General features: G+C 35.5%; 2 protein-coding genes across 2 annotated transcripts in view; one reads left to right on the top strand and one right to left on the bottom strand.

Annotated features, from left to right (window-relative positions):
- Alg14 (ALG14, UDP-N-acetylglucosaminyltransferase subunit) overlaps positions 1–9,886 on the top strand; it is a 51,232-nt gene extending 41,346 nt beyond the window's left edge. The window contains exon 5 of the mRNA XM_090382844.1: positions 9,604–9,886. Within this exon, the coding sequence (XP_090238970.1) occupies positions 9,604–9,774 (171 nt within the window). The 3' untranslated portion in view covers positions 9,775–9,886. The remainder of the gene's footprint in view (positions 1–9,603) is intronic.
- A 6,432-nt stretch (positions 9,887–16,318) lies between these two features.
- LOC150079017 (tRNA wybutosine-synthesizing protein 2 homolog) overlaps positions 16,319–27,225 on the bottom strand; it is a 53,187-nt gene continuing 42,280 nt past the window's right edge. Inside the window, exons 5-6 of the mRNA XM_090382778.1 lie at positions 23,487–23,644; positions 16,319–17,023 (exon numbers count right to left, since the gene is read on the bottom strand). Coding sequence (XP_090238904.1) covers positions 16,448–17,023; positions 23,487–23,644 — 734 coding nt within the window. The 3' untranslated portion in view covers positions 16,319–16,447. The remainder of the gene's footprint in view (positions 17,024–23,486; positions 23,645–27,225) is intronic.

Here is a 27,225-nt window from a genome sequence, read left to right as displayed (position 1 = left end):
AATCATATTAGAAAAGAATATAAGACATTTTAGCAAATAAAATTATTAAATTCTTAATGGGATACCAGAGAAAAGTCGTAAGAGGACTACAGATATGTGCAGTTCACTTTTATCTAGCAATGCACCAAGTTTTAGTTGCAGTTCACCACACTTTGTATATCCAGGCCAGAGAAGAGAATCATCATGGTGTATAGTGTTACAGGTCTTGTGCCCCCCCCAGAGCAGAGGGGTTCCCCCCAACTCTGCAATGATTTTCTGTGATGCAAAACAGACTTTGTAAAGGCCAGTAAAGTGTATGCATTGGGGTGTGTTGGTCTGTTATTCATCTGGCCTCTTTGCCATTGGAGCCTGGAAGCCCAAGGTTCCACTGTTGCCTGTTCTTTACCACGTGAAGGTGGGCCAGGCAGTAGAGGTCACAAAGTTTCTGGCAGGTAAAAGCAGGTGGATAATAGGGAGTTCTTCCACCAGGAAAATGAAGAATAGGAGATAGAGGAACTCCCTGCAGAGGCAACCCACCCTTTATATGGGGGGCTGTTTATAGTGAATAATAACATTTAGGATGGTAGGGCCTGCCAGGTGAAAATTGATGGGAGGGGCAGAGCCCTTGGGTGAAGAGAATGGGAGAATAAAAGCCATAGGGCCAGGGGGCCATCTCACATACATCTAGGCATTTTTTGTCAGTACTCTGATGTCCTGTACATCGACCAGCCCAGCTAAAACCTGTGTCAGCATCTCACACCATGCTGCCTAAGAAAAGGAAACATGGTGTCAGCAAGGGCAGTGGAGGGGTTTCCCCAGTGGGTTACCCACACTGTAGTCAAGTTGGAGGGCACCTGTTGGACACAAGGGACAACAACATTCCAACCAGTCACATATCTGTCATGCCTACATATACACATCACACTTTTTTTTATCATTATTACTTGTACGCATATATTCTGGTGTACAACAACAGATGCACAGACAAAGTCACATGTTTTCACTCACCATTTGCTCATCCCTCTTGCACATTGACCAGACAGTGCACCTGGATATAAAGACTACAACACCATATTTTTTATTATTATTATCTATCTATACATTAAAAAAGTTTTCCCTCTAATGAAATTTATTCAAGCCAATAGGAGAAGAGGGGCGGGGACAATTATGTCACTACAAATGCAATAGGTAAATAATTACATAGGTAATTTCCTGATTAGATTTCGACCAGTGCATTATAATGTTACCTTCGTGGAGATGAAGCAAGCAGGGGCGAAGCCCCCCTTATTATTATTAACAAAGCACATCCACTCACTTGGTTATCGTATAGCTTACACACATAACCAACTCATTCATTCTGTGAATACACAACTTAGCCTGCATTTGAAATATGAAATTTTGGCTGAGGTAAAGAAAGCCAACAAAAGAACCACAGGAATTCTTTCGGGCATCTTTTTACCAGTCAAAAGTGTTTCCATTACTGCAGCTTCTTCCTGCATTCTTGAGTAAACAGGTGGTGCGTGTTATCGGTAGTAGGCAGTAGAAGTCGATAAGCAATATATATTGATTAGTTTTTTTCTTATTATTAAAAGCAGATTATCTGAGTTCATGAGTGGGCTGAAATTTACTTATGGGTACACCCTCCAGGCAGCCTCAGTCTTAGGGTGTACCTCAGTCTCAGTCTGATATGAAAACGACTTCTACAGACAGTGCATGTTATTGGTAATTGCAGTAGAAGTCGTTTTCTTGTTGGGATTAAAACGAGCGGGAAGGGGGGAATAAACACCCAAAGACTGAGGCAGTCTGGAGGGTATACCCGTAAGTAAATTTCAGCCGCGAAGGCATTACACTCATGAACTCCAATAATGTTCTTTTAATAATGAGAAAAAACTAATCAATACATTGTTATGACTTCTACTGCCAATTACCGATAACACGCACCATCTGTTTACTGAGAATGCAGGGAGAAGCTGCTGTGCGGTACCGTTTGACTGCTAAAAATTTCCCGTGGTTCTCATGTTGGCTTTCTTTTACCTTCGCTGAAAATTTTTTTCCTTTTCTTTTATATACACAGGCAGTTCCCGCTTTGTGTTTTTGCTTTACAAGTTCTTGGGTTTATGAGTTCTTTTATCAAGTATCAACAAACTCAAAAATATCAACATTAATTGCAATAAATAATGCTAAACATTTATAAATATGGCATTTCAAGCCACGTGCGCAGCTATACAGTACTACTGTAGTATTGTATAACTATGTGTACTGCTGTGTGTGTGTGCATTTGTTTTCGGTAGTGGCAGTAGAAGTGCCAGTTCAGGCAGCATCTCGGTTGGGAGCATCTCACTGACTTACATAACATAAAGCAGTTACCACGCTGACATTGCAAAGAGTGGTTGTGTTTGCTCTTCATTTTCACTGTCTTATTTTATATAAAATTTATCCCCCTTGTTAATACTGGATATAGTATTAACAAGGGGGATAAAATTTGAGTGCCAAAAATGAAGTTAATACTACAGAGAATGATGTTAATAAAAAGAAACAATAAAGAGGAATAACATGGAAACAAAATATGAGATCATAAGCAAACATGATCTCATTATTCTTCATCATCATCGACTGATAATGTTGAAGAATGAACATTCTTTAACATTTGTATTAATTTCTTTATTATAATTTGCTTGATTTTAAAGGCCATGTTTTCATTTCTTTGGATAAATGAATCACATCTCTGGCAAGGTATCTTTGGATAAATTAATCATCGTTTAAGCATAAATTATTGTTTTGTTTACTTTATTTAACTTTATTTAACATTACATCTATGGGAAATAAAGTCCCGGCTTAAGAGTGCTCACTATGAACGAATTAACTCGTAAGGTCGGGAACTACCTATGTATATACAGGAATACCTCGCATAGCACGATTAATTCGTGCCAAAAAAATACCGTGCTATGCGAAACTGCACTGATCGAGGTATTATTAGTATGTATTTTAATGTAATGCATTCCGAGGGGTAAATCAGCCTCACGCTAGGAATATACTACCAGTTCCCAAGAAACACACATGTTGAGAAAAGAAGATGCAATATATGGGTCAAGTTGCAAAAATATATAGATGTTTGTTTACCATAAATTGATGCACATGAAGTTTTTGCAAAAAAAGAAATTAAAATGATAAAAATGAAAAGTACTAGTAAGTACAGCACAAATGATTTTTATTGCAGTATGTACATACCAAAAGAATATAAGTGAAGTATGTACTGTATTTTTATTTTGAAAAATAACTGATCAGCTTAGTTTGCACAGTTTTTTCTTCTTCTTTTTATCTGCATACATCTCTTTATAACATCGAATGTCATTTTGCAATGCCTGCCTTACTTTCATACCTCATTTGATGTTTGGATCTAGAACTCTTAGCACCATTACATTTCTTCTTTCCACTCATATTTGCATATAAAGGTGTAACGTTTTTAAAAAATAATCTTTAATAAAAATATACAGCGAAAAATATTTGTACAGCTTACGCACAGTGAACGACCTCACCGCTCGGAATCTAGAGTGTTTACTAATCTATGAATGCTAGCAGAGTCTGTGTATAATGGGAGTTGTGACAACAGTCAGTGTGGCCTTGAATCCATAACGCATTGGTCTACGTGCTGGCATTATAATATATACATACATACCAAATGTATTGTTGTGCAACGCAGTTAATTTTTTTTTTCAGTTTGTAAACTGCGCTCTAGTGAAACCTGCACTATGCGAGGTATTCCTGTATACATAAACGTATATTCAGGAGTGCACATTTAACTGGACATTCATTTCATTTCCACTCATTGCAGCTATACTACATTTTTTCTTCTTTTTTTTTGATCAGGCTAAGGATACATAGATACAACAGGCATATGTGGGATTTTCCCAGGGTGAGAGACTTCCCTAGCCCAGTAAGGCACCACAGAAACACACACAGTCAAAGATGCACAACACAATCTTGCCTGCCTGGGAAGCCACAGAGACATGAGGGAACCAGAGGTGAGTGATGTGGGTAGGAGGGGGGGGCCTTATTTTTGAATTTGGATTTAGTCATGGGTTTATCCATGTATGTTTAGGAAATTCACCAGTAACTGCCCATCTACACACAGGCAAGAACAGCCATCCAATGTAACTATAATATTGATATGGAACCAGAGGCACTGCCTGGGAGGAAAGAGGGTGAAGTGGTTGTGTGGAGTCTAAATAGATGACCAAAAAACTCCTCTTCTGGGTTTTAGTCATTACTCCCTCTGATCCACATTAATTCATGGCCACCTGTTAGGGTGGCCACAAATTAATGCGGACCAGAGGGAGCCCCAACAGAAGATGAGATGACGGTTGACAATAATTTAGGTAGCTCCTCTGTAGACAGGGGTAAATCAGCCTCACGCTAGGAATATACTACCAGTTCCCAAGAAACACACATGTTGAGAAAAGAAGATGCAATGTAGTCCTCCCCCCAGGTTTGCTGGCAAATGAGGACACTAAGGAGTTTCCTCATAATCAGACAACCCAACATGTAAACAATATTGACTGCTTTAAGTGAAATCCCCCAACTCTATATGTTAGAGCCAAATTATTTATTAGAAGAGATCCATCATACAATATAATTTACTACCTAGCCAGTAATTATAATTCTCAACATGAGGACCCAGAGCAGAATGAGTCACCACAGCATATACAGAAGGGGGAATTTCCCTCACTCAGGAAAATATAGAGGCAGTCAGAACTCACACACAAGAGAAATTTGCCTTCCCACATTTATCCACCTCCCACACTCACCTGCAGTTTCAGCAGGTACATACTTGCTATCTCACATACAGTATTCTTTCATTCTGCACTCTTATTGTTCCTTAAAGTGACTCAGACACACACATGTTGAGAAAAGAAGATGCAGTGTAGTCCCTCTCCCCAGGTTGGCTGGCTAGTGAGGACACTAAGAAGTTTCCTCATGATCAGACAACCCAACATGTAAACAATATTGACTGCTTTAGGTGAAATCTTCCCCTCCCAATCAGCACCAGGGCTGGTAGAAGAGGATACTTGAGCCAAATTATTTATTAGAAGAAATCCATCATACAATTTAATTTACTTCCTAGCCAGTAATTATAATTTTCAACATGAGGACCCAGAGCAGAATGAGTCACCACAGCATATACAGAAGGGCGAATTTTTCCCAACACAGGAACATATAGAGGCAGTCAGAACTTACACACACAAGAGAAATTTGCATTCCCATATTTATCCACCTCCCACACTCACCTGCAGTTTTCAGCAGGTGCACACTTGCATTTATCTCACATATGGTATTCTTTCATTCTGCACTCTTACTGTTCCTAAAAGTGACCCCCCCACACACTTATTCATCTCTCATACACGAAAAGGTTCCATCACACTCGGCCACTTGTGGAACACATGCAGCCATGCACTCAGAGTCAATCTCTCTTTGAGCAGTACACAATATTCACACTAAGCAAGCCCTAAGGTCAAGCAGAGTAAAGTTACAAATTTAGTGAAAAGAATTATCAGTTGAAATAGGATTATTTACAGGGATGACTTTGGAATATGTGCCCAGGCTATACAAACAGTGAAGTCACAGGGGAATTGTGACTCTTGTGGTCTAATATCACAGTGGCTGTGACATCTTAAAATTCTGCTCCTTGTCAGTGTTGTGGTGGACACTACAATCGGTGTTGCCAGTTTTTAAATCTGTTTAACTGCTGTGCTGGTGTAATTATCACTTCTTGGCCTTTTGGATAAGATCAAAGTGTGCTGGTGTAATTATTGTGTTGCCATCTATTTATACTTTGTATTAAACAATGATGTGGAAAAACTAGACTAATGTTTATATTCAATTGTTAACAGCATGAGGCAGTTTTTTTTTTTTTTTTTTTTTTTTTCTAAACCTCAAGCCCTGTAATTGGAATTTATGATCAGTAGTTCTGGAATTCTTTATAACAGTTAGAATTCCACCTTCATTCATTTTACTAATCCCTCATAGAGCCTTATAAACCTCAATAAGGTCACCTCTGAGGTGCCTGGTTATCAAGCTCTGTAGTCCACATAATCGGAGTCTCTCCTCACACAGTCATCCTTCTGCTGATCTCGCCATTCGAGTTGCCTGTCTTTGGACCCTTTCAAGAAGCTCAATGTCTTTTTCAGATGGGGTCTCCATACTTGAACACAGTATTCCAAATGTGGTCTTACAATTGCCTTATACAGTGGTATTATGACCTATCTCTATAGGATAGTGTTCAATGAATCATCAATAGGACACCATGGGCTTTCCTGGCTGCCTGTTTGCACTGTTCAGAAAACTTCATATCTGTCTATATTGTAACTCCTAGATCCCTTTCCTTCTCCACTGTTTTTAATTCAACCCCACCAAGTGTATAATTTATTTGTGGGTTGCTATTTTCCAAGTGACCCTGCATTTAGAAGCATTAAAACATAGCCGCCACTTTTCTAACCATCTTTAAAAGTCGGTTCAAGTCATCCTGAAGGAGTGCTGGTTGGCACTGATTATTAATGGCTCTGCCAATCATTACATCATCTGCAAATTTTAACATAATGCCTTCTATCTCTTTGTCGATGTCATTTATGAAAATGAGAAACAACAGTAGTCCAAGAACCAATCCTTCAGGGACCTCACTCCTGACGTTACACTAATCTGAAGAATTTCCATTAATCACAACCTTCTGCCTTACAGCCACCCAGCAGTCCATCTTAGAACCCTACCAGTAATCCCAACCCGTTTCAAGCTTATACAGTAACTTCTTGTGAGGGACTGAGTCAAATGCTTTGCTAAAATCCAAATAAACTATGTCGAAATTATTCCCTAAATCCAGCTCTTGAGTAACTGTGTCAAAATAGCCTAAGTTAGTTAAGCATGATTTAGCCTTAACAAAGCCTTGTTGTGTGTCCTTCAGAATGCCATATAGTCTAAATATTCCTGGATTACTCTTAATCACTGCCTCTAAGATTTTTCCTACCACTAAAGTCAGACTAACCAGTCTGTAGTTACCAACTTCACTTTTATATATTGGTGGTACATTGGTACTTCTCCAATTCAAAGGAACCTCCTGAGTCCAAAGATTCCCTCATCATTAACCTCAATGGTTCAATACACTCCCTTGCACTCTCCCTCAAAAATACAGGGTGCTATCAATTTTGGGAGCCTTACTTGCCCTCATATTCATAAGTTTTTCTAATAAATAATCATTTGTAATTATGGCATCACTAATTTCATATGGCTCAGCCTCACTTGAATATCCTCTTCTCAGCATAAAGGGTCTTATGGTTAAGATCCTTAGATGTATCATAGAGTTTCTGCAGGGCAGGAGGCAGATGGTTGTGATTAATGGTTACACTTTAAATTTGGCTAATATAAGAAGTGGCATCCCTCAAAGGATCTGTACTGGGACTACAGTTGTTTTTGATTTTTTTATATCAAATTAGTGATACAGGGTGTATCTGTCTTTGCGTGACAGACCCAACATACTTTTCTATTGCTCTCTGTCCTACTTGTAATTTTCTTTCTTGCAACTTAGTATTATATAGGTTTGGCTCAGTAAGTAAATACAGGATTTATACATGTGCTTTCTTTCTAGACAAACCGGCAATTCTCCTTTCATATAGTCCCCAAGCATTCAGTATTTTTCCCAGCCGTTTCTCAATTTCATATTGATCTTTTGTATGCGGCGATCGTGAAAAGATAGAATTTTCCCCAGATACATGAACTGATTAACAAATTCAAGAGGTGTCAAGATTTATAATGGAATGCTGTTGGCAGTTTGTCATGATTTTTGCCTTTTTGAGATTGATGTCTAAGCCAGCAGATACACTTTCCTTCATTAATTCATCTAACATTTCTTGGAGTTCCTCTGTGCCTTCTGAGAACAAAACAATATTGTTGGCGAATGACTGTTTCTTTCCTAAGATATTAATTTCTCTGCTTTCCCAGTTTAGGTTTCTGAAAATATACTCCAGTGTAGTTGTAAATAGTTTCAGTGAGATTGGATTGCCTTGTTTAACCCATCTCTTAATTTAGAATTTCTCTCCCAATCTGTCCAATTTTATTTGTGCTTAGTTGTTCTTATAGATTTGCTGTAGTATGCTGCTATATTCTGTTGAGATACCCTGTTGATGTAGGACCTTAAAGAGTATTCCGTGGTTCACAGTCAAAAGCTTTAGTGTAATCAATTAAGGCCAGGTAAAGTAACTTGCTGTATTTCTGGTTCACAGTCAAAAGCTTTAGTGTAATCAATTAAGGCCAGGTAAAGTAACTTGCTGTATTTCTGGTACTTCTCTATTACTTGTTTAAAGTGTGTAAATGGTCAGTCACCGAAAAGCCTTTTCTGAATCCAGCTTGTTCCACAGGTTGGTTCTCATCCAACAAACGGGAAATTTGTTCTTGAATTATTTTGATAAATAATTTGTACTTTTGCGAAATCAGGCTGATAGGATGGTAATTGGCAGTATCTGATTTACTTCCTTTCTTGTGGAGAAGTATTATGTGAGACATTAGCCACTGTTGTTGATAAGATATTTGTTTGTAGTATTTTATTCTAAAATAAGTTTAAATATGGAAGTATTTCTTTGTGTCCAAAATTTACCATTTCTGCTGTAATTCCATCTGGACCTAAACTTTTGTTTTTTAAATTCATTAGTGAATTCCTTATTTCCATCTCTGTTATTGGTAGAATTTCAATAACTCTTGCTTCTAATGGATTCCATATCACTTTTTAAATTTGTTGATCCACCCATCACTAGTACTGACATCATTTTTTGAAATTTTTCAAGAAAAAATTTTGTCTTCTTGTACAAGTTTCTTGAGATATTAGTTAACTTGATTGCTGTTGAGGAACCAGGTATGTAAAACAGTTTCTGTTAAAAGTTATTTATTTAGTTTAAGCACTTTGTACTCAGTTCTTGGTGAGTAAATGAACAATTTTTTATTGTTTTTTTTTTTTTTTTTGTCACTAATAGTGACTTAGCAACATTCAACTGTCATTTTCAGAAAGCAATAAAAATATCATTTTCTGAATCAAGTTACTTCAAGGTCACTTCTGAGAGTGAGTGAACAGAGATTGTTTTGTGCTTCCTTTTACTATTTTGTCACAGGACATCATAAATAATTAAAGTATGCATAGATCCAATATGTGAACTATAATTCAGTTATGCAACTCAGCAAAACTGAATCCAATGTTCTTAGTATTTGAAGAACATTCACCTTCCTGAACTCAAACTTTCCTTAGTTGAGTGCATGCACAGGGTATAACTGACAGCTCTAGCTTTCTGTAACAGTTGGGTTTGGATTACCATAATTATACTGTATTTAATTTATAAGAAGAAAAACGAAACACACACACAATTAACGAGTAATGGAGGTAATTATCATTCCTCAACATTATTCCAAAAGTATTACTGCTTCTGTATTATATGTAAACAGTAGTTTTTTTATACTGGTATCCCCAAAACATATAGCTCTTAACTGTCCTACCCCTCAAAAACACACACCAGGAAAGCTGGATATACTCTTACACTATTCATAATATTTTTCTTAATCATGACTTCTGATACTCGTTACTTTCTCTTTCAGGTCTTTGCAATAAAGAAGGCAATTATTGTGTATGTTGAAAGCATATGTCGTGTGAAAACAATGTCCCTCTCTGGAAAAATTCTTTATTATTTTGCAGATTATTTTTTGGTCCAGTGGCCACATCTGAAGGAGAGATACCCTCGTGTAAAATATCTAGGAAGATTAGTGTGATTGCTTTGCCTTATCATAAATGAGTATCATTTTTGCTAATGTTTTTGATGGTATTAATTTATGAGAGAAAGATACATATAACATTAAACTTTTTTCCTGTTCTGTGTCATAATATATAATTACTGCATTTCACACAGCATTTGTTTTGTCCTTAATGAAAGATCTGCCATTGAAACCCAGTGTCAAGCATAATGTATTTTTCACCAGGGCACTCTTGTTTTTTGATCTTGAAGGACAGACCAACCAACTTATAGAAAATTTCATTGCAGACACAACATACAGACTGCATCATGACCTCAGTTGCTGCTGTACCATCCTAACCTAAACATTCTATCTCTAAGAAAAAGTTCTTATTTTTACTAAAATAAGAAAAATAGAGATTTTATGTAGTAGCATCATTTAATATCTCATATTTGAAAATACAGTGGTACCTTGGATTGCAAGTAACTTGGTCTGCGAGTGTTTTGCAAGATGAGCAAAAATTTTTAATAAATTTTAACTTGATAAACGAGCGAGGTCTTGCAATACGAGTACAGTCAGTCCTCGTATAACACGTGTTTGCACTACACGAATTCGATCATACACGATTTATAAATACGGGAACGATATCTTATATAACACGAACCGAATTTGCTTATGCACAATTTGCCTTTGTATTTACAAGAAATGGCAGTTGAATGCAGAATCACCCCAACCGAACGCAACACGATAGAAATGAAGAGAAGATTCTGAAAATGTATTTATGTTTTTTATGTCAGTGAAGGGGAAACACATTTCACCATAATAACGTAAAAACCAACACAATTCCAGCTATCGGTATAATCACAAATGCATCGAGTTTACTACCAGTTTATAACAGATTCCACTAGCAGGAACGCAACTGGAAATTGTTTTTGTTTTATGGTAGTAATCCCCAGAAATGTGCTTTAGTAAAATGTGAGGTGTTAATCTCTGCCTTTACGGTGTTGTTTATTCAGTTGTTACACGCGCAGCTTTGTTTATGTGTATCAAGCGTGCCTCCTCATTTTGTAATAGTGCGAGCGATGAATCTGTTTAATGACAATGCAATGTCATATTTCCGTGAAATCCTCAAAAGGAGGCAAAAGCAAGTGTCATTGGATAGGTTCCTTGTTAAAGTCGCACAAAAAGAAAAAGTCAAAAGATAGCAGTGATTACGTTAGTGACAGTGAAAGTCGTCCTACCCAATAATTAATAAATTCGATTGCTTTATGTATATTAAATTTAAATATTAAAAATATAAAAAAGGTATGTATGTATTTTGTATTAATCATTTTTACAGTATATGAATATTTTTGAGTTTTGGAACAAATCATCTGGGTTTCCATTATTTCTTATGGAGAAATTCGCTTTGATATACGAGTGCTTTGTATTACGAGCACGTTTCCAGAATGAATTATGCTCTCGCAAACCGAGGTACCATTGTATTCTTTTTTAAAACCCAAAGCTTTGTTTAAATTCAATAATATTAAATATGGTTAAAAAAATTTCCTTATTTCATTATAAACCTTACATTTTCCAAGCACTTAGTTTAATAAAAACAATATCCCTATCTGGAAAATTTATTTTTAGGAAGCCATTACTGAAAAGACACCATACATTTAAAAGAATCTCCAACATGGAAGTGTATACACAATCAGAGGCATGACTAGGGTATGGCAAATATCTCTGGCCATAGGTGCCCTTTACTTCAAATAGAAATAAAGAAAAGCCTCAGAATTACTGAATTTAGAATTTGCCAGTTCAATAATACCAGTTATTGGTATTATTGACTTAAATTATTTTAAAAACTTTGCTATAATAATTTAATGTTTATTATTTAATTATAAAGCTGTGCAATTGCAAGTGCCTTGTTATGAGTTTTCAGTCTGTCCCTTAATGACTGGAGCAGTGGGAGGGGAACTCACCATGGGATCAAAACTTAAATTAACTAGATCAGTGTTTCCTAAACTATGTAGAGGTCTATTTTTTATAGCTGGTGACTGGGTTTTAAACTTTTTCTATTGCCCAAAAATATAAATTTGTATAAAACAAAAATGAAAAACAAATAATTTTTGCTCTTTATTTAATATTATAACAATAAATCATTTATTATGTGTTCCCTTTATAGCCTTTTTTTTTTAGTTGCTAATGTGAGCAGTCATCGTTCATATTAGTAACTTTATGTCAGGAGCAAAAGAAGGCAATTTTATTTCTACATCTGGTTTTTGCCATTTAGTCTATTTCTCTGTCTTTCTGAAGAAAAACCTAAGACAAGAAACTAGTTTTACACTTATGTGTCGTGACTTGCTGCGTTCAGAAGGGGGTTTTCCATTCTTGTAATAATTTGGAATCATTGATCAAAAATATAGCTCTAAATAATAGTATTCCTGACATAGTTGCATACTGTTAAATGTTATGCAGATTGCCTCTTCAATGTACATTGGAGGCATCCCATTTAATTTCAGTTAAACTCACAATTTAAGTTTCAGCATGCAGTATTCACAGAATTAAGTTGGAATTTGAAATGAGGCTGACTCAAATCACAAGCAGAAATTTCTGTTAACTGATTATTATTATTTTTTTCTTTTATTAATTAAACATGCAGAAACAGCTTTTAACCTTACACTGAATAATTACTTCTGAGTCAAGTTATTTACATTGATCTAATGAGAAAACTGATCTCAATAATAATATAAAAGTTATATATTATGCATAAAATTATAATTTGCATTAGAATCATTAAAGCAAAATGGCATATAAATACTAGTAAATAAATTCAAAATTTTACCATAAAAACTTGCATCATAAAATTAACTGCAAAGAATAAAAAAAAAGCCTTAAATTTTTTAAAAATTAACTCAGTAATACTTTCAAAATACATCAAATGACAAATATATTTTAAATAAATAAGATAATAGTTCACTGATATGAGCCCTCATAATTTCAAATAAGGTGCTAGGACTTATCTAATAATAAAATTTAGACTCCTAAATCCCCCCAATAATAAATAAAAAGGGGGAGAGATATTAAATATATTTACAACTCTAAGGCATCCAAGTTCTGTTCTGATTAGTGAATTATCAAATTCACTAATCAGCTATTGTCTACAGTGCTTAATGGGAACAATCCAAAGAATTTACACCATTCTTTATAAGGTTTAGTGTGCATTTCCAAGGTAGCTTTATATAATAAAACCCCAGAATTACAGATATGCTCTAATTGTTTAATGATAAATTTAGTATCAACCCAAACTGAAGAAGCATATTCAAAGATAGAAATGACTGTCATTAAGAAAGCAATATTTAATAGGTGATGGATCCTGTAAATCAAATCTTATCCTTTTCAGAAGTCCTAAAGTTCTAGATGCTTTTCAATGATATTATTAATGTGTGTTATGCAAAAAAGCCATTAGAGGAGAATAAATTTCCCAATTCATAATTTTATTATTTTGTTCTCTAAACTATATTTAAATTTCATTTAGTATTATTTTTTCTTGATAGTAACTTCCAAACAATTTTATGCAAACCTTAGAGCTAGAAAGTCATGAATTAATAACAATATATTTATAATTTATTACAAATATACGTTATCACTCACACTTTTAAAACCTAAGAATTTGTTCATAGTCTTCATCAGATGAAAAGTTTAATAGAATTGCCCAGAATTATGTTTTTGGATTTACTCTGCGTTTTTGAAAAGTAAATCTGGAAACATACTCTCAGTCAAAGCATTATGACTACTTATCTAATAGTGGGTATGCCCTCCTCTTGCCACCAGTACTGCTGCCACATGGTGAGGCAGACTCTATAAGGTCTCTGAATGTTGCAGGAGGTATGTTATGCCATTTACCAGGATTATGTCCGTAAATCTCTGATAGCGCATTGTGGAAGATCCAAATCCAACAGTAGCATGTACTCTGGAAAAAATTGAAAGAAGCAGAGCAACATAACACGACAGTTCTCAAACATCTGTTAGTCTTCAATCATCAAAAGAATTGAACATGTTGGAACAAAGTGTACACTGTATATTGCAAATCAATTTAAAGTTCAATCCATATAAAATGCAAGTGGTTCAGCAATTATTTGTTTGTGATTCAGATACACATTTGAATTTCTGTAATCTATTCCTACAGAAGGTGAACAAAGATACAGACTTAACTGTTTAATCATGAATGATGAGGCCCACTTTCATTTGAATGGGTATTTAACTAAACAAAATTTTAGATATTGGGGAGCTGAAAATCCATGTCACCTTTATGAACAACCACCTGACAATCAAAAAGTTACCATTTGGTGTGGGGCGTTTTTTTTATCATCCATACTTTTATGACAATGCTAATGGTTCAGCTGTCACAGTAACTTCAGCCCTATAGGTAAGCATGTTGCAAAAATTTGTAAGAGAGATCATCACCAAAAAGGAGTCAGCTTACAGAACGTCTGGTTTAAACAGGGCGATGCTAGAGTGCATACTGCAAGACTTTCCATAGACACTTCAAAGCAAATGTGTCCAAATCACATTATGTTTCGTTTTGGCAACATAAGTTGGCCACCATGATCACCAGATTTATCTGTTTGTGATTTCTTTTTATGGGACTTCATAAAATTAAAAGTCTGTATAAAGTCAATGGACACTTGAGCAATCGAAACAAAACATTCGTGATGAAATTGAAAGAATACCACCAGAAACATTGCAGAGAGCAATGAGATGATGTGAGAATATAAACAGAGGATTGTGTTCATAATAGTGGTTTAATGGACATTACCATAATAGTAGTTTAATAGACATAATTTTCAAACACTGAGGAGTATAAATACTTTGCTGTATATTATTAAACTGTAATAACAAATGCCTTTTCCAATTTTCACAGTAAGCATTTCATTTTTAAAATGGGTAGTTTGTTTGCTCGCCCCTGTATATTTGTTTCATGATATGAAACTTTAAATTTTATTTTAGACGAGCAGCAAAAATATCACTGCTATAAGCACAGGAAATTAAAATAAAATTTGCAAAATATCTTGCACCTCTTGCTGATTGTCTCACAGTGATTCAGCCAGAGCAGTCATAGGTTGGAACTGATACACTAAGAATGCCAGGATTTTGGGACACTAAACTATAGGATTACCACTGCCATGTGTAGCTTTTCCCGTTCTTGCACATCCATATTTTTCTTGCTATTTCAGTATCAAAAAAGCTACATAATTTTTGCATTTCTTTCTACACATTGTTTCTTTTGCTTACTTGTTTGAAAATGTCTGATTATATCAAGTTTTCCATAACTTGAAATTGAAAAATCACATCCACATACAGTTCACAAAACAAATGTGTTACCTTTTCCAGATTTTATAATACAGTCAGTCCTTGTATGACACATGTTTACACTACACGAATTCGATCATACATGATTTATAAATAGGGGAACGATATTGTATATAACACGAACCGAATTCGCTTATGCATGATTCACCTTTGTGTTTACAAGAAATGGCAGTCGAATGCGGAATCACCCCAACTGAACGCAACACGATAGGAATGAAGAGAAGATTCTGAAAATATATTCATGTTTTTTTTATATCAGTGAAGGGGAAACACATTTCACCATAATAAGGTAAAAACCCACACAATTCCAGCTATCGGTATTATCGCAAATGCTATTAGATTGAGTTTACTACCAGTTTATAACAGATTCCACTAGCAGAAATGCAACTGGAAATTGTTTTTATTGTTTTATGGTAGTAACCCCCAGAAATGTGTTTTAATAAAATGTGAGGTGTTAATAGTGTATCTCTGCCTTTACGGTGTTGTTTATTCAGTCGCTACACACACAGCTTTGTTTATGTGTATCAAGCATGCCTCCTCATTTTGTAATTGTGCTTTATTCCCTAAAAATGAGTAAAATACTTAAAAGGTGTGAAAAGGAAGCGTCCTGGTGAAGACACTGCAGATTCAGAGAGAAAAAGAAAAGCAATATCGATAAACAGAGGCAGACCGGGTCAAAAATTCTTACCCGGGAAAATCTGTAGTGGTCTCATACTATGGTTTATGGCCCAAAATCACACCGGCCTCCGGGGTTTCCCCGGTAAGACTTATGGCCAGTCTGTCTCTGTCGATAGAGAAAATATATGAAATTGTGAAACGCTTTGAGCGAAATGAAAGACCATGTGATATTGCACATGCTACAGGCCTAAATGAGGCAATGCCGAGAATTAGTAAGATGCATTAAAACAACTTTCATAGCAGGAACAACTCAAAGTGTAATTAAAATCAATTAGATCAAGACACAAAGAATTGGAAGAGATGGAACGGCTGTCATCTGTTTGGATAGAAAATCAAACAAAAAAACAAGTTTGCTTAAGACAGAAGCAAAAGCATTAGCAATATTTTATTATGATAATTTATTATGTTTGGTAATGTTTTGGTTACAAATGTGTTTTCAATCTTGGGTGGTTGGCACCTAACCCTATTTTTCCCCATAGGGCCTGTTTATATTGCACTAGGGTTTCTAGGAACACAACTATCATGCTATACGAGGACTGACTGTACTCAATACACTATGCATTAATTTGTTTTACTCCAGTTTGCATGATGATAAAGTTTTTGTAAGAAATAGAACATCAAGTTTCATGTTGATATATATTTAAACATTTATATAAATCTTGATTATATACATTACATTTTACACTTTGGGTGGTACACATTTTACATCTACAACAATGTGATCAATATGAGGCGCATAAGATTTTACATGTTGAATATGATGTATGGTAACAGTCCAACATTTCTTGTGAATATCATGGAGCATTTCCTTTATTTTGCTAATGACATATTCAGCCCACTCCTTCCACTCAAGTTTGTTTAGTTTTGTATGATCTGTGTTGTTTTGCATATGAACTGATGTATTTGGTTCAGTGAGTTGAAACCCAGTCTCTGAACTGTTTTTATATGCTTGAGAAACCAAGGAGTTCATAATTTCATATTTGCAATGATCATCACTAGAACAGGAATTCTGACTGTTTGGTGCAGACATATCTTTGTTTTGCTCCAACTGCTGTTCAAGTTTATTTTCAGTACAATCTATTCCTTGTATAGCAGTGAAATATTTTCTTTTAAAAACATTTGATGCAACATTGCCATGAATGTGCAAAATACCACCATTATCAGGGCTAAGGGCAAGGCATGCTGTTTTCCATCCACTTTCTGATGAAGGTATGAGCCCTAGATTTACCCTATCAGCAATTCCTACTGGACATTCCTAAAAAAAAAAAATAAATAAAAAAAAATAATAATAAATAAATAAATAAATAAAAATATATATATATCTACATAAAAATATATTAATGAACATCACACATTTATCAAAAAATGATCAACCAAACTCCAATTTTTGTGTGCCACCGTTAAATGTGCTTCAGCACATTATTTAATAGCAGAGTTAACGAGAGAGGGAGAACACATTTATCATAACTTTGAGTAGACTGAGGCTTGAACCCCAGTCTACTCAAAGAGTGTGCTACTCGTTGAGTAGCACACTCTTTGAGTGTGCTACTCAAATTCAATCTTTTGTATATCTGTCAAATGTTTTTACTGAATTTTTAAAAAAGTGACAAGAAGGTAAATTAAAAGAAAAAAAAAAAAAAAAATGACAGGATGTACAGGAATCCCTTGCCAACTGCAGGTTTGCCAAATGCAGATTTCAGTTAATGTAGTTTTGTATTTGCATTCTTGTGTTTTGCTTTACATATGCAGTTCAGTCCATTTAAACAAAAGAACACAACAATTATTGCTCCTGCTTCCCTAAATAATGGAGGGATCTAGTAGGTACTACAGAGGAACAAAATTTGTTTACACCCTACCTTCTGAATGGTGTACCCATCAGTACCATATTTACAGTGTTGCAAATAGATGTACGGCCACAAAAACACAAGGATCTGTAGATCCTTGTGTTTTTGACTAAAATTTATTTTTTTATCAATGTATTTTGGTGTAACTCTAAAGATTATTGTCTTTATTGTACACCAACATATATATATTTTATCCTTTACAATGTCAATACTCTAAACTATGTAATGCCTTTAACCATTCAACAGGTGCTGAAGTGAATATATGAAAAGAGCTTTTTTTGTTTGTTTGTTTGTTGTTGGCACATTGGCTTCTGTGGCCATAATGCACCTCCCAAAGTTTTTGCATTTTACTCTGATCCAAGCCCGAGGCGGGATTCGAACCCGCGACCTTTGGGTTGCCAGGCAGGCACTTTACCCACCTGGCTAGCCCGGTCGGCATGAAAAGAGCTAGGAAAGTAATGACATTGAAACAGATCTAAGAATTATATTTGAGCACTAACGCTTTTATGTTGCATAAATCAAAAGTTAGCCAGAGATTTCTGTATATGGAAAACAATATAATCAAAAGGCAGCATAATTGAACGTTGTGATATTCAGGTGCATATTTATAGAATAAATATATGATTTATAACATACATGTGAGCAGGAGAATCTAAATAGTGACAATAAATTGTTCAGAGACAACATTTAATTTATAAAAAATAAAAAAAAAATAAAAAAAAAAGAATCTATACATATATAGGGTTGTTAAAATTAAAGTATCCCTATGTAGAGGGCTGGAGCGCATTCTAAGGCTCATACTGAAGAGAAATTTGGACAACAGTTACAATAAAGAATGCACTCACCATTTATTGGGAAAAAAAAAAAAGTTACAAAATTTGTCACTGTATGGCGCATAACTATCTTAGTTACAATTATGCAAATAATGTAAGTTATCTGCATAATTGTAACTGTAATTGTCTCTTGTAAGTTATTGCCACAGCACCACTACTCAGCTCTACTGTACTGTATATAAAAGCAAAGTAGTCTTTTCAAAATCATACAGTAGATGTTTACCTGCACTACAGCAGCAATGCCAACAACGTTGCAGGAAAAGGCACTATTAGTGAAGCCGTACTATCAAAACAGCAAAAAAGTAGCTGCAGCTATCAGAGAATTCAGAAGCACATAAGGCCCACGTGGACCTATGACTGTTTGTGCTGTCTGCAAAATAATTTCAAAATTTGAAGCTACAGGACAACTTGTTGGTGTTCAACCAGGTAGAGGTTGAAAACAAGTGGACTCCTTTCGTGTTGAAGATGTGGCTATGGCTGTTGTGGATTTATCATCAATCTCCATGTGATAGTGCAAGTGTGCCAGCTGTTTCTCGTGATGTGGACATGGCGTAGTCCACTGTAATGCATCAGGTGTTGCGGTACTATCCTTACAAGATGCACATGCTACAGTAGCTAAAGCACGGTGATGCAGTATTCATTTCACATATGCACTTCAGTTTCTGGCGCAAATGACAGTGGATATCACTTGGCCATGGAACATCTTTTGGAGTGATGAAGCCCGCTTCTGCTTAAATGGACAAGCGAATAGGCACAACTGTCGCATTTGGGCAACAGAAAACCCTCGAGTTATCCAAGAGGTCCTGTTGTATTCTCCAAAAGTGACAGTGTGGTGTGGATTTACGGCCACATTCATGATTGGGCCATATTTTTTTGAACAGGTAACACCGACTGGATCCCGCACCTGTTCCGTCACTGGACAGCGATATTATGAAATGTTGGAAATTTTTGCAATACCAGAGCTGCAACAATGTTGGTGCCTTCAGGATACCACATTCATGCAAGATGGTGCACCACCCCACATCCACCGTTGTGCCCAAAGATTGCTAAGGCAACGCTTTACAGTTGAATGAGTCATCAGCCGTTGTTTCCAGACATCCTGGCCACCCAGATCATCAGACTTCACCCCGTGCGACTTTTGAAGAACCCCTGGTTTTTGAAGAACCAGGTGTATCTAGAGCAAAGTTTCCGGCATCCCCCTTCCCCCATACTTCTCCTTCAACCCATGCACGGTACTAAGTACTATAGGTTTTAATACCTTTCGTGTTTGGGGTTTTCATAAAAAAAAAAAAAAAAATCAGGAAGGATGTCAAACTCTGGCAGATCTGAAGGACAGCCTTAGACATCATGTGCTGGCTATTTCAGTTGACATGTTATGTTCTGCTGTAGAAAATGCTGTTCTTTGAATGGAAACTGTTGTTGACCAAAATGGAGGACAACTGTAGCACTGTTGAAGTGCTACAGTATTGCCAAAGTGCCATATAGTGACAAATTTTGTAAAAAATTTTTTTTTCCCAGTAAATCGCGAGCGCATTCTTTATTGCACCTGTTGTCCAAATTTCTCTTCAGTACGAGCCCTCTACATAGGGATACTTTAATTTTAACAACCCTGCGTACGCACGCACGCACACACACACACACACACTGGCTGTAGTCCTGGGTTGCATCTGCAGACACGGATATGCACTTAGCAAGACAGAGCCCATACATTGACCCAAAATATGCATGGCTCATTGTTAACAGTTACTGGTCACTGCTAGAGGGACAGTCTAGTTAGTTGTGTTTTATTGTCTAAAACAGTGGTTTACTGGAACCTGCCAATCTGTTAATATATATACACACACACACACACACACACACACACACACACACACACACACACACACACACACACACACACAGTAAGTGCCAGCCTTAGTGATCACTGGTTATTAAAATCAACCACTTTATAGAATAAAATTTCAAAGAACCTATTCAAATCAATAAAATGCACTACACTTTCACTGTTTATTAGAATCACATCTTCAGTTATAAGCAGGGTGGCCAACTGTTCTGATATGGCTGGGATTAACCCGATTTAGAACTTCAAGTCCCGCTTCCCAATAATACCATCATTTGTCCCGATAAGAGAGGGAAAAACTGTCAATTTATTGATTTTATGTATTTTATTTAATTCTTATTGAACAAGAGAAGAACGAGAAAGTCTAAAGGCATTTTTGTTCAACACTGAATAATGAAGAAAAGAAAATGCGTGTTGATAAAAATTGGGTGCAATTTTTCTCAAAATCTCTGGAGGAAAATAATTTGCCTCAAATTGTAAGCTCCACATTAAACATTCCACATTCAAATGCTTCATCAGAAAGAGTTTTCAGCTTAATGAAGACTGCTTGGCGGAAAGAGAGAAACCATCTTTTATTAGAAAATGTAGAAGCCGAACTTATGGTGAAAGAAAACTATAACACGTCCTGTTCAGAATTTAAAATCTTCGGAAGGAGAAGAAATTTTAAAACTAGTGAAATCTAAAGAAAAATATATAAATTAAAAGTAGTCTTCCTCACTATTTTTAAAATACAGTACACTTTCAAAATAATGGCACCTTCGGGGCTTCAAGGTGCCATTATTTTGATTTTTCTGTTATCTAGAAAGTTTTATTTTTAATGTATTTAATACAGAAATAATAAGGCCAAATAAGAAATAGTGAAATTAAGAATGAAATTTTATTCACTGCACATTAAAAAACAAACATGTTGATGATCCAAATTTTATATTCTGTCATTAATACACTTCTGCGTAGGTCCCATTCTATTTTCTTGATTATATCAAGTTTAGTCTGCACATGGAGCACAGTGGTATCATCACCATCCTCCCCACACCTGGTGGAAAAGGCCCAGGTTCAAATCCCACCCATGACGCGAGGAACTTTTATAGGCTTTTTTTTTCACTCCTGAGACCCGCTGAGTTAGTTTTTTTTTTTTTTTTTTTTTTGGTAGTTGTTGGCGCATCGGCTTCTGTGGCCATAATGCACCTCCCAAGGTTTTTGCAGTACTCTGATCCAAGCCCGAGGCGGGATTCGAACCCGCGACCTTTGGGTTGCCAGGCAGGCACTTTACCTACCCGGCTAGCCCGGTCGGCGCTGAGTTAGTGGGTCTCAAGTGTAGACAGCAAGGCTTTTTCCCACAGAAACTGGGGTTTTTTTGTTCAGCAAATTGAGCAGAGAACACATGCAATTTACAAATACAATGCACATGGGTATATGAATTAACATTCCGTGTGACCGTAATGTAACAGTTTGGACTATATGAAGTTTGTCACTAAGCTTTAATGTTGTTGTTCTTTTCTTTTCTGTATGAGGTTTATTAACTTTAGAAGCCATAGTGAGGGGTTTTTAATTTAAAATAAATGTAAAACAGCAGTATAATTTGTGATATCAGTACAGAATTCACTTTGAAAATGGTGAATGTAAACAAATACAGTAACCACGTGACTGTTTTCTTTTTTCAGCACTGCAAGACATCTGTACTGTATGTGTACATCCGATCTCAATGGGCCGTTATTTCGACAGTCTACTGTAACTGTTATAAATAATATTATAGTTTATATAGGACAAATACATATTAACACAATCATATAACAAATAAATACTATGACTGATTGATAAAAAAATGTATTTTAATTGTAATTTTATATTTTTATTTTACTTTTTGAAGGAAAAAATGCTATACTACACATTTCGTTTCAAGTTGTCCCATTTACCAATTTTAAAATATGGCCAATCAATTTGAATGCCTCTGTGATATATTTAGAGGTCACAACCATAAAACAATTTGCAGGTTTTGGTTTATTGGGATTTTTTTTTGTTTGTACAATCTGTTATAAATGGGTAATAAACTTGATCGTATCGCATTTGCAATAATACCGATAGCTGGAATTCTGTGTTTTTACGTTATTATGCCGAAATTTTTTCCCCTTCACTGAAATCTTCAGTCATATAAAAAACACTGTAAATAAATCTTCAGAATCTGCTCTTCATTCCTATATCTAAAAAGCAACGTGTCTCAAAGGGAAGTAGCAGTAAAAAAAAAAAAAAAAAAAAATAGGAGTGCCTCAGTCATCTTTATCAAAATTATTAAAATCATGTCACACATTAAACACCAATGTGATTAGTGAAACCCAAAAAAGGAAGCATGAAGGGAAATGCCAAACAGTAGATGAAGCTCTGTTAGTTTGATTCAAACAGGCCAGCTCATTTAATGCACCAAACAATCGTAGCATTCTTCTTCAAAAAGCTAATGATTTTCCTGAAAAACTATATGAAGAGTTTAAGGTGATGGACAGATAGCTGACAAGATGGAAGTTGGGGCATGATACTGTTTACAAAAAACTTCAGAGACAAACAGGATTCTGATGGTTCTGCAGCTGAAAACCTCTTGGAAAACTGTGTTAAGCACTTAAAATCTTGACGACATTTTTAATACAGGTTGTACTACAGGGCTATCCCAGACCATTGCACAATTTTTAAAAATTCCTCTGCATCTACAGGAAAGATGCAGAGGACAGGATTTTATTATAATTCAAATGTTTAAAAAATATATGTCTATGTAAATTAATTAACATAAGTAACAAGGTATTTTTTGTTATTTAAGTAATATTATGTCCTGGAAACAAACATGTCCTGTTTATGTCCTGTTTCATGGTAAGGTCCACTTAAAGGTATAAACTGCTTTGAATTAATTTGAACTGAGGTATTCATTACAATATAAAGCTCATTTCCCAGAAATGTAAATTGTTTGGTTGATAAATTAAGAAAGAAAAATATTTAATAATATCCATGATTCAGCTTTGCTAATATAATCTGATCATGGTAATATTTTTCATATGCTATTTGTCTAACTTTTTAAGATCATTATTTCATTATCATCATCATTAAATTATTATATCACTATTTTAAATACAAAGATTTTAATAAACACTTAACAATTTTTAAGTAATAATTACCGTTCAACACTAAGAGAACCTTTATGGGAAAGAAGATCAGTAATACCTTTCTGTTATCACCAGCATGTATCACACATTTATTTTTAACTCCATTTAAAATTAGATTATTTTCCAAAGCTTCCAGAGCTGGAGGACTCCACTCACAAGCATGAACCACTGATGCCTTTGCATGAATAATATAAGGCAAAGTGAAATATCCAATACCTATATTTGGAACATAAATAAGATATATAGACACACACACACTTATCTGTTCAAGATCAAAAATACTGATTTCTGTTTTTTATTAATGCAGAAACAAAACTACATAGTAAATTTATCTTTCTATGATATTAAAAAACTGCTTTGCTTAACAAAAAAAAGTTAAAGTTAAATGAAAAATATATCGAGTGTGTGGATAATAAAATATTTAAAAATACTATTTTCTACTTGTTTTATATATCATTCCATCACAATATGCAAAGACATTAGTTATTAGGAGATTTAATAAAGAAATTTTCTTCTCCTGCAAAATTAAGTTCAGCCTGACACAGCAAGTTTTTAAATTCAGCAGGGTCATTCATAAAGCACAAAATTAATCCTGTAAGTTTAAATCGTTAATATTAAATGTTTCTAATAATTAAATATAAAACAAAATAACTTTTATTTACATACATGTAGTATTAGCAGCAAATGATGCAAGAAAAGCAAGCTTACATAGCATCAGCCAAAAAAAAAAAAAAACCCACACTTCACCCATCCAGTTTTTTGTTTTTTTTTCTCCTCACCTTTTCCCATTATATATATATGGGATCAGTGTTTTTATTGTTTTGGCATGAAATTTTTACAGCCGAATGCCCTCCCTGATGCCAACCCTCACCCTTTATCCGGGCTGGGGATATATGGTGGTCATTCCCTGACCTTCCACATCCTCCATATTTGGTGGTCATGGGCTCGAACTCCGGTCTAATCAAGAAGCGTGTGCTACGCACTACTGCTCCTACCCACCTGGCTACAGAGGCACCACATCCATACCCTCCAAGAATTTGTCTACTTCTTCCCTGAATTTATTCAAACCTTCCACTTACACAACAATAGATGGAAGTCTATTCCTACAACCACTTGCTGGCTGAAAACACTCTTCTGCACATCTATCCTGCAACCTCAACATGAATTTATGCCTCATCATGCGTGTAGTCTCAGCAATAGGAAGAATGCCATTCACATTCAGCTTACTCAGTCCATTCAAGGCCTTAAACACCTCAAAAGATCACCCCTAAGGTGCCTAGTCTTCAGATGCTGCAGTTCGCAGAATTGAAGCCTTTCTAGGTAAGAGCACCCACCCACCCTTTTGTGCCCTTCACCAATCTGATTGCCCTTATCTGTACCTGTTCCAGCAGATCTACATCCTTCCTAAAGTGAGGCTCCAGACCTGTATAAAATACTCCAGATGCAGCCTAACTGTGGCCTTGTACAAAGGGATAATCAACTCCTTATCCCTACTAGCAACATTTCTGTATATCATTGACAAAACCCCATGAGCTCTCCTAGTAGCATGTCTGCACTACTCTGAGAATTTCATATCTGACTGACAGTTACCCCAGGTCTTTTTCATTTTCCCCTAACCTGAGTGTAGTACCACACAGTTGATAAGCTACTTTGGGGTTACTGCTACTCACACACAGTACCTTGCATTTGTCAATGTTAAATTTCAACTTCCATTTCTCAGCTCATCGACCTAATTTTTCTAAATCTTGCTGCAGTAGCATACCATTATTACTGCTTTGTTGTTGTTATGGGGGTTTGATGGTGCATAAGCTGCTATGGCTATAATAAATGTGCCTTGTTATTACTGCATTAACCACCCTGCCAAACTTTATATCACCTGCAAACTTTGATATTAAGCCAGATATACCTTCATCAATATCATTAATAAATACTGAAAACAACAATGGGCACAGCACTGAACCCTGGGGAACTCCACTGATAACATTAGTCCAAGAAGAGCAGTGCCTATTGATAAACCACTCTGTCTTCTTCCATTTAACCATCTCCTTATCCACAGCAGTAACTTGCCTGTAATGCCACTTTTCTCCAGCTTATACAGAGCAGTCTTTTATGTGCAACAGTATCAAAAGCCTTTCTGAAATCCAAGTCAAAATTATTTATTTTTTTTTTTTTGCATTTAGTTCCTATCAGACTGGTTAGATAAGACCACCACTTAAACAAATCCTTGCTGTGACCGCAGTATAATTGCATTCCTGTTCAGGTGGTCCTGCATTACTTCTTTAACCAATAACCCCATTATTTTTCCTTGAGCAGATGTTAAGTTAACAGGTCTGTAATACTCATGTCAACTTTTGATCTTCCTTTATGAACTGGGAGTACATTCACACATCTCCCATCCATAGGGACTTCGCCTGAATTCAAGGATGCTCTCATAATTATGGCTAAGGGTTTTTCTCACCTCCTTTGCTGCCTCCCTTAATATGTTCGGATAGATCCTATCCACTCCAGGTGCTTTTTTTTTTTTTTTTTTTTTTTTATGTTCGGCTTAAACAATTTCACTGCCACTTTCCTTCAACCATCACAATGTCATCTAGCTTCCTGATAAACTTCCAACATCCCCTCCTGTAAATGTCTTCTTGTAGACAGGATTTCAGCTTTTGAACAACCTAATCATCAGATCTGTGATTGATTTACAGAATGAACTATTCATTTGATAGCTCAGCTGACAGACCAGTTGGTATCCACAGCTGCGATATCCTGGTGTTAGTGATTTCAATCTGTCCTAATGGAGTTAGTAGAATAATTCCATTATTTCCATTTTATAGGAGGCTGCTGTATTTAAAAAAAAAAAAAAAAAAAAAAAAAAAATATATATATATATATATATATATATATATATATATATATATATCATCCTACTCTTTGGTTCATACAACCTTTTTTAAAACATTTGAAAAATTTGAATGAGAATTCAGAATTTTCAAAAAATTCTAAATTCTCATTGTGGATTCACTATATAGTGCAAGGAAGCCACAGAATTTTGCTGCATGGGCAAAAAAAAAAAAAAGAAAAGAAGATAAGAAAATACATATTATACACACCCTGCCTCACATAGGTAACTATCCAGTTAACCTATGAATTTCTTCAAGCCGTCAGCTTCAATTTCCTACAATCTAGTCTAAACCTCTTCCCCTGTATTTGAATTTATGGCCTCTAGTTCTAAATTCTTTATAACAGTGAAATTCTACCTTTATTCATTTATCAACTCCTCCCAGAATATTATAAACCTCAATCAAATCCCCTTAGTGGTGATTTGATGGAGGTTTATAAGGCTCTGGGATGGTTGCCAAGCTCTAGTTGCTCAAGCTCTAGTCCACACAATCAGTCTCTCCTTGTATAGTCACCCTTTTGCTGATCTCTCCATGTGAATTGCCAGTCTTTGGATAATTTCAAGAAGCTCAATGTCTTTTTTCAGATGATGTCCTCCATACTTGGACACAGTATTCCAAATGTGGTATTACAATTGCCTTATACAGTGGAATTATGACCTACAGGATATTGTTCGATAGGGCATCTTAGGCTTTCCTGGCCACCTGTTTACACTGTTCACAAAACTTTATATCTGCCTGTATCATAACTTCCAGATCCCTTTCATCTTCTCTTGTTTTTACTTCAACCCAACCAAGTGTATAAGTTATTTTCGGTTTGCTATTTCCCACATGTATGACCTTGTATTTTGTTGCGGTAAAACTAGCTGCCACTTTTCTGACCATTCTTGAAGCCTGTTCAGATCATCC

The sequence above is a fragment of the Mastigoproctus giganteus genome, chromosome 10 (assembly GCF_048544385.1).
Source record: "Mastigoproctus giganteus isolate SK-2022 chromosome 10, ASM4854438v1, whole genome shotgun sequence".
Lineage (NCBI taxonomy): Eukaryota > Metazoa > Arthropoda > Arachnida > Uropygi > Thelyphonidae > Mastigoproctus > Mastigoproctus giganteus.
This window is presented reverse-complemented; position numbering and strand designations above follow the sequence as displayed.